Source organism: Chlorocebus sabaeus, chromosome 18, assembly GCF_047675955.1.
Source record: "Chlorocebus sabaeus isolate Y175 chromosome 18, mChlSab1.0.hap1, whole genome shotgun sequence".
NCBI classification, from domain to species: domain Eukaryota; kingdom Metazoa; phylum Chordata; class Mammalia; order Primates; family Cercopithecidae; genus Chlorocebus; species Chlorocebus sabaeus.
In genome coordinates, this window is record NC_132921.1 from 61,093,762 (window position 1) to 61,107,977 (window position 14,216).

At 36.1% G+C, this 14,216-nt stretch overlaps 1 protein-coding gene across 1 annotated transcript in view; it reads right to left on the reverse strand.

Annotated features, from left to right (window-relative positions):
* The window catches only part of MIB1 (MIB E3 ubiquitin protein ligase 1), a 132,722-nt gene that overhangs the window by 73,872 nt on the left and 44,634 nt on the right, over nucleotides 1–14,216 (reverse strand). The window contains exons 7-8 of the mRNA XM_007974474.3: nucleotides 6,466–6,649; nucleotides 1,621–1,765 (exon numbers count right to left, since the gene is read on the reverse strand). Of these exons, the coding sequence (XP_007972665.1) occupies nucleotides 1,621–1,765; nucleotides 6,466–6,649 (329 nt within the window). The remainder of the gene's footprint in view (nucleotides 1–1,620; nucleotides 1,766–6,465; nucleotides 6,650–14,216) is intronic.

Genomic DNA, 14,216 nt, shown 5'->3' on the forward strand with positions numbered 1-14,216 from the left:
CTATGGGAGTACCACAATGATACAAACTTCCTTTCAGGTTTTAAGGACACTACAGTGACTCTCAGAGCTCAATACTACAGACTTTAAAATAATTCAATCAATGATTATGATCAAAAGAACAATCTGGCCGAATGCGGTGGCTCACGCCTGTAATCCCAGCACTTTGGGAGGCCAAGGCTGGCAGATCATGAGGTCAGGAGATTGAGACCATCCTGGCGAACATGGTAAAACCCCGTCTCTACTAAAAATACAAAAAAAAAAAAAAAATTGGCTGGGCGTGGTGGTGGGCGCCTGTAGTCCCAGCTTCTCGAGAGGCTGAGGCAGGAGAATGACATGAACCCAGGAGGCAGCGGAGCTTGCAGTGAGCAAAGATCGCGCCACTGCACTCCAGCCCGGGCGACACAGCGAGACTCCGTCTCAAAAAAAAAAAAAAAAAAAAAGCAAAAGCAACAATCTCTGTAATATCTGGGGACATATTTTAGGGACAAACCAATTTTCTTTAGGTTGAAACTGGACATTTAAGTGCTAATAACTTTCAATAAGTGCCAACTGATTGGTTTTGACAAAAACAACAATGAACCAGGGATGAATATACCTAAACCCTTTCATAAGGTATTTTTTTCTAAACAGTATCAATCAATACAGAAGCTACAAAGCTCTACTCCTGAATTCTTGGGGTACTTATTATGAAGCAGAGAAATCACAAAATAGGGCAAGGGACAAATGACAAAGTGGGCCAAGTCCACATAATTTGAGACTAGGCTATTAACTGTCCTTCACTCTTCTACTTTGTATGTAGTCAACCTACCATAATGTCATTTAACCTCAAGGTAAAAATAAACACCGGATTTAAATGTTAAGCATACTAGCAAATGACAGCAGGAAAGAATAAAAAGGCAGAGGAAGCAGAAAGCAGAACAAAAGTAAAATTGGAAGTTACTTTATGTTTTCCTTTTGTTTCTTACTATTTATAGTTACAGTTCTATCTCCTTTTCCGGATGACAACATGCACATACAGTAACTTGTAATATGTTGTAAAATGAACTGAGTCTGTGTATACAAAGCTGGAGCACAGGAAAGAAAGACTATGTGAATGAGTCTACTCAAGCATCCAGCAATTCACATTTTAACATAGTTTTCTACTCATGGTAGTATGTATAATAACTTATTAAATGGTAAGAGAAAAAATAACTGATATGTAAAAATATACAAGAAGAAAGCCATCTGCTAGCAATAATGTTGGAAATACAGAAAAAATGAAGCAGTCTAAGAAAGTGATGGTTCTTTGGCAGAAAACAAAAGTTCTGACTAAAGAGTAGAATCTTGAATATTAGGAATCTCAAATTTGATGTGGAAAATCCCTTAATATATCCAAGAAAAAGCACACATTTTATGGAACTTCTCCAGGGAGTACTTCGGCCAGAATAAAGGTTGTTCAACACACTAAAAAATAATAATTTTTAGTGAAAGTTTAAAGGTGATCAATATTCAAGTAAGGCTGTGTAATCTGGAACAAAGTTAAGCACATGTACAACATTATCCGTATATGAGAACTGGGGAATTAGCAAAGGTTTTAATGTAAACCATATTACTTTTAAAGAAACACAATATAAAACATACCACCAGATGCATTGCTAATGGCTGATCCTGCAGATGCCACCTTGGAAACTGCTGCTGGATTGTATGTCCAAGATGTTCCACAAACTTCCACCTTTAAATCACTGTCTGAATAAATCTGTTGTACTCGACCAACTTTACCTAAAGTCTTGGGGAAAAGAAATAGATTCATATTTCCAAGTCTAAAGTATATGCCATAAAATCAATCACTAGTTTTTATATGCTTAAAGTAATAATTTTACTTATTACTAATGAAAAAACTTTCAAAGGATAACCATACAGAAATGGGTTATTTGAATAAGTACAAATGTTAAAAAATATCTTTTAATAATAATAAAACTACTTCTACAAGAATATGAGACAAATCATGATGAAGTCTATCCTATTCATATGAGTTTATAAAAATCTATTTTGATATTCAATCCTTCCTTTTTAAACCCATAAGGTACATTTTGAGAACCTGCAACTCAAGTAGTCTAAAATCTATCATCAATAAAACCTAAAAAAGAAAATCGGATTTCTAAAAACAAAAAACTAATTTGGACAAGAAGGGCTCAAGCTTACATCTATGTTTAAATCCTTTTTGGAATCATCTGATTTCTGCCAGTTCCTTCCCTTCCTCATATTCCTAAACCTGTGCATTTTCCCAAAATTTTATTCCATAGGTTTTTACTCTTCTTCATTGAAAATTCAACCCACTTTGACAACTATCACCTTTTTTTTTTTGAAAACACAAAATTACCCCTCACCCCCACATACACATAGTAATTCTAATTTTTTAACTGCCTATTAGACATTTTCACTTGGAATTTTCCATTATCATCTCAAACTCTATGAGGCTACATTCTTTTGTTTTTTTCTCCTCAACTTTTTATTATGGAAAACTTCCAAGAGATACAAAAGTGGACAATAGAATACTGAATCCTCATGTACCCATCAACCATTTGTAACAATTATCAGCTCATGGCTAATCTTGTTTCCTTTATTCCCTACCCATGCTGCCCTCCAGTATTATTTCAGTGTGTATCTCCAAACAGTAAGAACTCTTTTTTTAATAACATATTTTACAATGCTATTTATTATCAACTCAAAGTTACAATAGTTATATATCACAAAATGTCAGTGTTCAAACTTCCAATTACTTCATAAATTACCAGTTTTTTTAGTTTAAATCAAGATCCACATAAAGTCCATACGTACATTTTTTTCTTTGCAAATTATTTGTTGAAAAACAGTTCTTTGTCTTACAAAGTTTCTTACCATTTGAATTTTACTAATTGGTGTAGTTTAGTAACTCATTGGCTCTCTGTACATAGTCAGCAAGAACCCCTTCAAGTTGGTTGCTAATGGCCCTGAGAAACCAGTGACAGCTTCCTTGTTACCCGGTATGAGGCTCATTTTGTTCACCCCTTGTCAAAGCTAGAATTAGCCATTTCTCCAAAAATCCTTGGCTCCTTACTAAGAGAAAGGCTGCTTGCAAACCATAACCTGGGCACTAAGTTTAGTTATTACCAAAATGGTCACTGTGGAGGCATCTTCATGAATACAGCTAGGAAATAGGAGTTTTTGTTTGGGGCATTTTTTCTTATTTGTTTTAATTTTACTTTAAGTTCTGGGATATATGTGCAGAATGTGCAGGTTTGTTACATAGCCATACATGTGCCATGGTGGTTGCTGCACCTATCAACCCATCATCTAGGTTTTAGGCCTCGCATTGCATTATATTAGTTATTTGTCCTAATGCTCTCCCTCCCCTTGCCCCTCACCCTGTGACAGGCCGCAGTATGTGTTGTTCCCCTCCCTGTGTCCATGTGTTCTCATTGTTCAACTCCCACTTATGAGTGAGAACATGCGGTGTTTGGTTTTCTGTTCTGTGTTTCTTTGCTAAGGATGATGGCTTCCAGCTTCTTCCATGTCCCTGCAAAGAACATGATCTCATTGTTTTTTTTAATGGCTGGGAGAAAAATTTTGCAATCTACCCATCTGACAAAGGTCTAATATCCAGAATCTACAAAGAACTTAAACAAATTTACAAGAAAAAAACAAACGACTCCATCAAAAAGTGGGCAAAGGATATGAACATACACTTCTTAAAAGAAGACATTTGTTTTGTTTTTAAAGAAGCATAAATCATGAATTCAAACACTCTTTTCATTCAAATTCAAGACTACAGGGTCTTTACCTCCTCTATATTATATCTGTGTCTCCTTTTATAACTCTGATAATTCTGATCCTCAAAGTCAAAGGAGTAACAGAATTATCACACAAGTACTCATCTGTTTTTTGGTACATCTAACAATCTTGGAATAACAATATCAACGCTACTACATGCAATAAGATTTCTGAAAAGTGTTAAACATTTCATTTCCATGCAGTTCTTTAGGGTCTGTTCTTCCTATGAAGATATAAAGAAAAATTAACTGTGTTTAAAAAATTACTTGGAATTTTCTCTCTACATGGTTATGCTAACAGAAACACATTTCGTTTCATTTGCTTCATTTTATTTTCCACTTTTAGGAATTTTCTTTTTAAATTTAATTTTGTTTTACAATTGTATTAAATATGTATGTAATTTCAAATCAAATCTATAAAACAAGACATATTCAAAGAGGTCTCCCTTCCTTCTTTGCCCCTTATATCCTATTCCCTTTTTATATAGGTGACACTTATTTTTAACTTCATAGTTTATCATTGCACTGTCTGCTTTAATACAGTTTGCATTGTCCTAATAGTTATTTTATATATATATAATACATATATATATCAACTTGGTTCCCTAGTATGTGCAATACTGAAATTAGTCATTCATGTGTCCTTACCCTACCCTTTCTCTTTTCTAATATTTTGATCTAAAATAATATTTAGTCCCAGTTAATACAACTAAAAGGCAAACATATTAAATTTTTCATGTGCTCAATTTCCACCCTGTTTTTTACAACTATACTTTACATTGTTAGAACACATAATCATTATATATTCTACCCTTTCCTTTACAACATTCATTTAATCTTAGTTCAACAAATCAATACATATTCCATGATCACTAGTCCTTCACTTGATGTCTCTTCAGTTGTTTTGGTTGTCTGAAACTCATTCTCTAGCAAATTACTTAGAAAGGACTCATGGGAACAAGAATTCTCACATATTCATAGCACAGTTATACTTGAAAGTCAGTTTGGTTACATATAAAATCTTCAGCTTATATTCTTTCCTTGAGTATCTTAAATGCTATCTCACTGTTTTCTGGCATAAAACACTGAGACGAGATTTTTTTCTTAACAGCAAAATAATTTTCTTTCCTTTAGGACCAATAACCTGCCTGGTCTTTTTTCCTGGATACTTTCTCTCTTCTTGAAGATTCAGTTATTTTACCAGAATACGGCCCAGTGTTTGTTGTTCTGGGTCAGTTTTCCCAGGTATGCAATGTGCCCCTTCAACGTTTAGTTTCAAATTGTTTTCTTAATTCCAGGAAAATTTTTCTAAAATTACAAATTTTCATATTTGTTTCATTTATTTGGGTTTTGTTTCTCCTTTCTACAAGGATACCTTATACGTGTGTGTGTGTGTGTGTGTGTGTGTGTGTGTGTGTGTATGCTATTTCATGTTTGTTGCTTTCTCTGAAATACCTTTTGCCTTTTTTATTTTTAAAATTTTCCTGCTTTTTCACCTTCTATTTCTCTTAGGCATTATCTGTTGCATTTATTTGCTCTGCTCTGTGTTCCTTCCAGCTTAGTCTTCACTTATGACTTTTTCACTTCTTTTTAATTATTTCCTAAGTTATATCACCTCATTTCTGATTTCCTTCTCTTACTTTTTTTCATTTTCTTAATTTCTTTTAGCTCATTTTTTATTTTTTGCATTTTTTTTTAAGAGTCAGTCTCACATTAGCCCAGGCTAAAGTGCAGTGGCTATTCGCAGGCATGATCCCACTACTGATCAGGGACTAGGTAGGATGGGAGGGGATGAGATGGGGCAGGAGTTGGGGCTGGATAGGAAGAGAAGGAGGTGCTGGCCAGGAGAAGAGACTGAACAATTACAGTAGAGTGGGGGTGACAGGATACTAAAAGGGATGTGAGATGAAGTACATGGGACAGGATGGAGGCACTGAATGGGATGGAATGGCGGGACAGACAGGACAGGAGCTGAGAGGCTGAATGAGACAGGAGATGGGAGTAGGCAAGGTGGAGAATATAGAGGAGGACACAGCAAAGTGGAGGAGGAAAGGAAACAGAACAAGGCAGCATAAGGGATGGCAGGGTGACACAGTAATACCAAAGGTGGGAACAGAGGGACAGAAGCAAGGGATACAGACAGGGAAAGGGAAGGATGGTTGAAGAGAGGGCAGAACAAGCCAATTTGTTTCTTGCTGCTGAATATTTGATGAAAAAGTGACTAAATAAAAAATTAAACTGTAGCTCTTTGGAAACAAATTCACTCTATGAAAGCACACACATTTTGAGCTGCTCTTTCATGCTCAAGTTTTAGACGCAGGCTCCTAAATCAGGAAAGCTGCACTGGTCCAGCACTGCTAGAGACCAGATGGGCACAGACCTATATCATTCTGGGGTTAAGTATCAGGAAAACCACTGCTGACTTGCACCACGTAACATTCTCCAATAACTACTCTATCAAAAAATATTAAATATTAACTGTAACCTTTACTGGACCTTCCCAGGCTAATTTAACTGGGATAAATTAGAAAACTAAAAGCACGAGTATGTCTAGGTGTACATGGAGAATACAACTCTAGGAAGTTTTATGCCAATTTAATTTCTACATTAATTTACTTTTAAAAACGACATAAGCATATTGTAATTTCTAGCCCAGAATTATTCTATACATACTTACCGGAAGCATCGCTTCAGCCCATTCTCCATGTCCTCTTTGTAGAAGTTTAATTCGTTCCAGGTCGTAACAAACTTGTACAAGATCACCCACTTGAAACTGCGAAGTGCCTCCTTCTGCACCTTGAGCAGCTTCTCCACTTCGGACAATGTTCGCTTTAGTGAGAACAGCAGGATTGAAGGTCCACCTACAAGAGCAAAGCTAAACCTCAAAATGGATAGGTTTGCTTAATTTTAATACAAAATTCGTAAACACTGAAGATCAAAAGAGTAAGACAATCCTTTGCAATTATATCCTGAATGACTTGTGTTTCCTTTATTTTTTTATATATATATATACATATATATTTGATTTGTTCTGTTTTGTTTTTTGAGACAGAGTCTTGCTCTGTCACCCAGGCTGGAGTGCAGGGGCGTGATCTTGGCTCATTGCAACCTCCGCCTCCCAGGTTCAAGTGATTCTCCTGCCTCAGCCTCCCAAGTAGCTGGGATTACAGGCACGTGCCACCGTGCCCAGCTAATTTTTGTATTTTTGGTAGAGACTGGATTTCACCATGTTAGCCCACCTGGTCTTGAATTCCTGAGCTCAAGTGATCTGTCTGCCTCAGCCTCCCAAAGTGCTGGGATTACGGGCACGAACCACCACCCCAGCACCTCCTTTTTATAATTTTAATATACAAATTTGGGAAAAGAGTCATCCATAATCTTACCACCTTAATACAAGTGTAAATATTTTGGTATACTTTTGTCTATTCTCCCCTGCATGTTTTTTAAAACTGTTATAAAAGTAATACATAATTACTGTTAAAAATTCAAAATTTCAGAAACATGTAAAGTAAAAGTTCCATTTCACACAAACACCCTGGATCACCATTCCCATCCCACTAGAAACCACTATTAATATTCTATTCTGTGTCCTTATAGACATTCTATCAATATGCTGAATGACATTCATAACATAGTTGTTTTCCATAAATGGGAATATTATATATATACATATGTATACATAGACATACAGACACATACACACATATATTTTGTGACTTTTTTTCAGAGAATACATCTGGGAAGGTTTTTTTTTAGTGTTACAGATACAGACCTATCTTAAATAGGTCTAAGAATACAGGCCTAAATTGAATAGACCTTAATTCAATTTAACTGCTACAGAGTATTCCATCACTTGGATACATACTAATGTACTTAACTATTGTCCTATTGACTATCATTTAAAGTGCTTCCAAACTGTCACCCATATATACAGTGATGTAAAGACCATCCCTGTGTATACATCTTTGTGCACATGAGGTCAGTATTTCAGTAGAGATTCTTAAAAGAACTGTCTGATCAAAGTATACATTTCTTTCCAATTCCAGTAGAACCAAACTGCTGTACAAAGAGTGTATCATTTCCCCACACCACTACCAACTTAAAGGATAAAAACAGTATCTAGTTTTAATTTTCCATGCATGGATATCTGCCATAATTGTAATCATTGTATCAAACTAATTTGGATGCTGATGTCTTTATGCAGGCATTTTCCATGCTGCTATCATCTTCAAAATCATCATTTTAATGACTACTTAATATTCCATCAAATAGATATACCACAATTGATAACAGAACACCTCCCCTAATTCCACACTGAATTCCAAGAGTAAAGGTTCCCTTGTCAAATAAGTTTCTACAATATTGGCATATTATATCCTCTTCTTAGTCCAAATGGTTATCAGCATATAAAAGACTGAGTGGTCACACCATATAAAAACCTGCTTACTAACTTTCTGTAACCACACAAGTAAACTGTTCTTTGTTTGCTTTATTTTTTCTTTTTTTGATACAGAGTCTCACTCTGTTACCCAGGTTCAAGCAATTCTCCTGCCTCAGTCTCCCGAGTAGCTGGGATTACAGGCACGCACCACAACACCCAGCTAATTTTTGTATTTTTAGTAGAGGCAGGGTTTTGCTATGTTGGTCAGCCTGTTCTTGAACTCCTGACCTCGGGTGATCCACCCGCCTCGGTCTCCCAAAGTGCTGGGATTACAGGCGTGAGCCACGGCACCCGGCCAAGTAAACTGTTCTTTCTAAAGCAACCACAAAGAGAAAAAAGTGCCTCTGACCAGTTAAAAATAAAAACCATATACACGAAGTTTTCTCTTAGCCATATCAACAACAGTGCCTTTTATCTCACTCTCAATTACCCAAAATTTACTAGACTTACTATCCTGCCCAAACAGAGCAGCCATCACACAAGTGCCCCCTCTGCTGAGTGCTTTTCCCAGTGAAACCCAGTCTATCTTTTAAGTGTACTCCAAGTGTTAATTATCCCTCTGCAGTTTTCTCTAATTTGCCCAGTAATGACCACTCTTCTCTTGCACTCTCAAAAAATTCTGAATACTTACCAATCATATTATTTCTAACATGTTAGCACAGTTATTTCCCATTCTATCTATCCAAGCTAAAAAGGAAACCCCTTCAAAGCAGGAGACGATGTCTCATGTTTGTGATCCTAGTACTAATCACAGGGCCTAATACAGAATAAGTACTTAGTAAGTTCTGTTGGATAAAGAACAAAAAGATCTTCTAGAACTCAAGTATCATATTACTGTTAGCACTCTACTGCCCAAGAAAAATTTCGAACAAGAAAGAATTCTGCAAATACTCCTCCTAATTAATGCTAACCTAACATTCCCAAAGAGAATATTTAACACAAAATGTGTTAGTACATGCTAATCAAAACTTCAGTCATATCCTTAAGATTTTTTCCTTTTTATTTATTGACTGATAGGCAATAATTGTACCTTTTTTTTACTTCTTTTATTAATGACAGCTTTATTAAGATGTATTTCACGCACCATAAAATTTACCCACTTACAGTATATAATTCAGTGGTTTTTAGTATATTCATGGAGTCGTACAACCATAACCACTATCTAATTTCATTTTTATTATGTCATAAAGATACCCCATAACTATTAGCAGTTACTCCATATTCACCCCTTTCCCCAGGCCCTAAATAACCAGTAATATACCTTCTTGTTTCTATGGATTTGCTTATTCTGGATATTTTATATAAATAAAATCACACAACGTGATCTTTTGTGACTGGCTTCTTTCACCTAGCATAATTCAAGATTCATCTATGTTGCAGTATGTGTCAGTACTTGATTCCTTTGTGGTATGTATGAATATATCACATTTACCAGTTGATAGGCATTTGGGTTGTTTCTACTTTCTGGAGCTTAAGAATAATGCTTCCACAATATTCATATACAGTTTTTTGTATGGACATACATTATTAAATTCTTTTGGGTATACCTAAGAGCGGAACTGCTGGGTCTATGGTAACTCTACGTTTAACATTTTGAGAAACTACTAAACTGTTTTTTAAAGCAACCCAATTGTTTTACAGTGTTACCAGCAATACATGATGGGTCTAATTGCTTTACATCCTCAACAAAAGTTGTTTTTTTTTTTATTCAAGCCATCTTAGTGTGTGAAGTGGTATGCCATTGTGGTTTTGCTTTGTAGTTCCCTAATAGTAATATCAAGCATCTTTTCATGAATGTTATGAACAGAACCACGTCCCCTTAGAATTCATACGCTGAATCCCTAACCCCCAATGTAACTGTATTTACAGATAAGACCTTTACAGAAGTAATTAAGATTAAATTGGGTATTACAGGTGGGTCTCAAATACAATAGGGCTGGTACGCTTATAAGAGGAAGAGACATCAAAGATTTCCCTCTCCAAGTGCACACAGAAGAAAGGCCATAATGAGGAGAGAAGGTGGCCATCTATAGACCAGGAAGAAAGGCCTCAACAGAAACCAACACAGTTGGCACCTTGATCTTGAACTTCTAGCATCCAAAAGTGTGAGAAAATACTTTCTTTTTTGAGACAGGGTCTCACTCTGTCACCCATGGCGGACTGCAGTGGCGCGATCATGGCAAACTCCAGCCTTGACCTCCCTGGGCTCAAGCAATTTGCCCACCTCATCCTCCTGAGTAGCTGGGATAACAAGCACGTCATCACAGCTGGCTAATTTTTTCTTTTTATGTATTTTTTGTAAAGACGGAGTTTTGTTATGTTACCCAAGCGGAGAAAATAAATTTCTATTGTTTAAGCAACCTAGTCTGTGGTATTTTATTATGGCAACCCTAGCCAAATAATACAATGGCATTATTAACCATCTCTATAGCGTATTTTCTTTGGAAAACTGTCTATTCAAATCCTTTGCCCATTTTTCTATTAGGTTTTAACTATCAAATTTTAAGAGTTCTTTACATATTCTACATAGAAGTCCATTATTAACCCATATAATTTGCAAACTTTCTGTCTCATTCCATGGGTTGCCCATTTTCTTGATAGTCTCCACTAAAACACAAAAGTTTTTAATTTTGATGAAGTACTATTTCTCCACTTTCTCTTCGGTTGCTTCTAATTTTGGGGTCATATCTACTAAACCATTGTCTAATCCAAGGTCATGAAGATTTCTGGCTATGATTTATTCTAAGAGTTTTCTAGTTTTACCTTTTACCTTTAGGTCTATGTTCAATTTTGATATAATATTGGTGTATGGTGTATAGTAGGGGTTCAACTTGTTTGTTGATATCCAATTATCCCAGTACCATTTGTTGAAAAGACCATTCATCTCTCACTGAAGTATCTTGAACTCTTGTCAAAAATCAACTAACTAGCCAAGTGCAATGAAACATGCACAAGCATGTCCCAGCTACTCAGGAGGCTGAGGCAGGAGGATCTCTTGAGCCCAGGTGTTCTGTGCTATAGTGCGCCATGATTGTGCCTATGAACACCCCACTGAACTCCAGCCTGAGCAATCTAGCAAAACTCCATCTCTTAAAAATAAACAAATAAATAAATAAACAAACAAACAAACAAATAAATTGACCTAAATGCAAGGGGCTTATTTCTGGACTCTCAATTCTATTCCATTAATCCATATGTCTAACATTACATCACTAATACACTATCTTTATAACTGTAGCTTTGTGGTTAAGTTTTGAAACCAGGAATTGTGAGATCTCCAACTCTGTTCTTCCTTTTCAAGACTACTTTGATAACTGTGGGTCCCTTGAATTTCCATATGAATTTTAGTATCAGTGTGTCAATATCTGCAAAAAAAGTACCAGGATTTTGATAGGGATTACACTTAATCGGAAGATTAGTTTGGGAAATACTGTCATCTATTGTGGGTTGAATTATGCCCCCTTCCAAAATATGCTGAAGTCCTAATCCAGGTATCTGTTAATGTTACCTTATTTGTAAATAAGGACTTTACATATGTAATCAAGTTAAAGTGAGGTCATACTGCATTAGGGTAGGCCCTAAATTCAATGTTTAGTGTCCTTATAAGAGAGTCATGCACAGATACCCACCAAGAAATACAGACTCACAGGGAAGAAGGTCATGTGAAGAGAGTGGCAGAGAATATAGAGTGATGCATCTATAAGCCAAGGAAAAAGGATTGCTGGGAAGCACCAGAAGCTCAGAGAAAGGCATACAACAGATACTCCCTGAAAGTCTCCAGAACAAACCAATCTTGCCAACACCCATAATGTGGACTTCTAGCCTCTGAAACTGTGAAAGAATAAATCTCTGTTAAGCCACCCAGTTTATGGTAATTTGTTATAGCAGCCCTAGGAAACTAATACACCATCTAAACAATATTAAACCTGATCTAAGAACATGGAATGTTTTGTCATTTATTTAGGTCTTCTTTAATTTCTTTCAACAATGTTCAGTAGTTTTCACTGTACAAGTCTCGCATCTCCTTGGTTAAATTTATTCTTAAGTATTTTATTCTTTTTGATGCCATTATAAATGAAATTGTTTTAATTTCATTTTCATATTGTTCACTGTTAGTGTACAGAAACACAACTGATGTTCCTGTATCAATCTTGGTTCCTGCAATCTTGCGGAACTCATTTATTAGCTACAATGGCTTTTGTGGATTCTTTGGGTTTTTCTATACACGATATCAGGTCATCTGTAAACAGAGTTAGTTTTACATCTTCTTTTTCTTTTACTTCTTCCTTTTATTTCTTTTTCTTACCTAGTTGCTATGACTAGAACCTCTGGTACAATGCTGAACAGAAGTAGTAAAGTGGACATTCTTGTCTTGTTTCTGATATTAGGGGGTAAGTATTTAGTCTTTCATCATTAAAGACGATGTTAGCTGTGGGTTTTTCATAGATGTCCTTTATCAAGCCAAAGAAGTTCCCTTCTGGTCCCAGTATTTTTAGTGTTTTTATCACGAAATGGTGTTGGATTTTGTCAAGTACTTTTTCTGCATCTACTGATATGATCATGTATGCTCATAAGATTTGAATACAATCAGACCTAATGCTATACCTAGGTAAGCAACTTAATGTTAACTTTTCTTATTCTGTATAACATCCCTTCCCCCAAAGAACCTCAGGGAGTTAGCTTCTTTATGTACATGTCAGTAAGACAACTATTCAATTTATTGATTTTTCTTTAAAATATTATAAACGTACTAGAGTGAATTAGATATATTTTGGCCCAAATAAAATTAAAAAGACATCCCTAGCCTCCAAGAAACTTGCAATTTAGAAATCAAATGAATTTTAATAGGTAAAAGTAAACCTAAATAGATGAAGAGTATAAGCATATATAATACTATGGAGAGTAAAAGGAGAGAGGAGGTTCCCAAATCATATAAACTCAATATTTATAGGATGTAGAGGAATTAATCCAGGTAACAAGGGAGAAAAAGAGGAGCGGGCATTTTACCTAAAGGGAGTAGCATGTTAAAAGGTACAGAAGTGAGGAAATGCACACAATTTTATATTGCTGATAAGGATTAGTGTATGTGTACATATCTGTGGCAACATCAAAATTGCAGAGTAGAAACAATCTGGCTTCACCCTCCCCAATAGAAAATCAAAAATATATATATATATCTAGCACCAGGATTATCACCAGCAATATCCCAGAACTCAAGTCTGAAGCTGAAATGATCCCTGGGGCCAGAGATATGCAAAACTCCAAGCAGATAATAAAAGAAACAAATTTCTGAATCTGTAACATCCTTCCCCCTATCTATCTGGCACAAAGCACAGAAAATTCCCCCAAGAATCACAGTCTCTACCCTGGAAAAAGTGAGATCAAGGCAGAGAGCCAGCTTCCCCACCATCTTGGGTTCCCTTGCAGGAAAATTATTCCTGCCTCAATCCACAGGAAGCCTTATGAGTACCTGCAGGAAGAAAAATCCCTAAGGGTAGCTATAGTCAAAGAGAAGATTACAGGACTAGCAAGCCTGGCCCTTGAAACTCTGCTCTTTATCTCAGCCAAAACAGACATCAAATCAGAGTGGCTGTTCAGCAGCACTATTCTGTAGGAGACACACATTCCATGGATCTTCTGGCCATAAATCCCTAACCAGACTTCCCACACAGCCGAGATACCACTTTTGGGATCCGCCCCCACTCCTTTCCGCCCAATTCAGGATGAACAGAGTTCCAAACATTTATGATACCCAAGGCAAACTGGGCTTAAAGCACCATTTAGTTCTGAAAAGCAGGCAGCAATCTAGAATTGAGGGGATTCAACAGGCAATTGCAAAGAACCTCTAAGCAAGTATGCCCTAGAAAGACCAAAACAAGCAGACAGCAAAAACTAGAAAAAAAAAAAAATGATCCTTGAATACGAAGCCATAAAAGGCAGATAAGAAACAAAATAAACAGGAAGCCAATGGACAAAGCAAAGTGCCA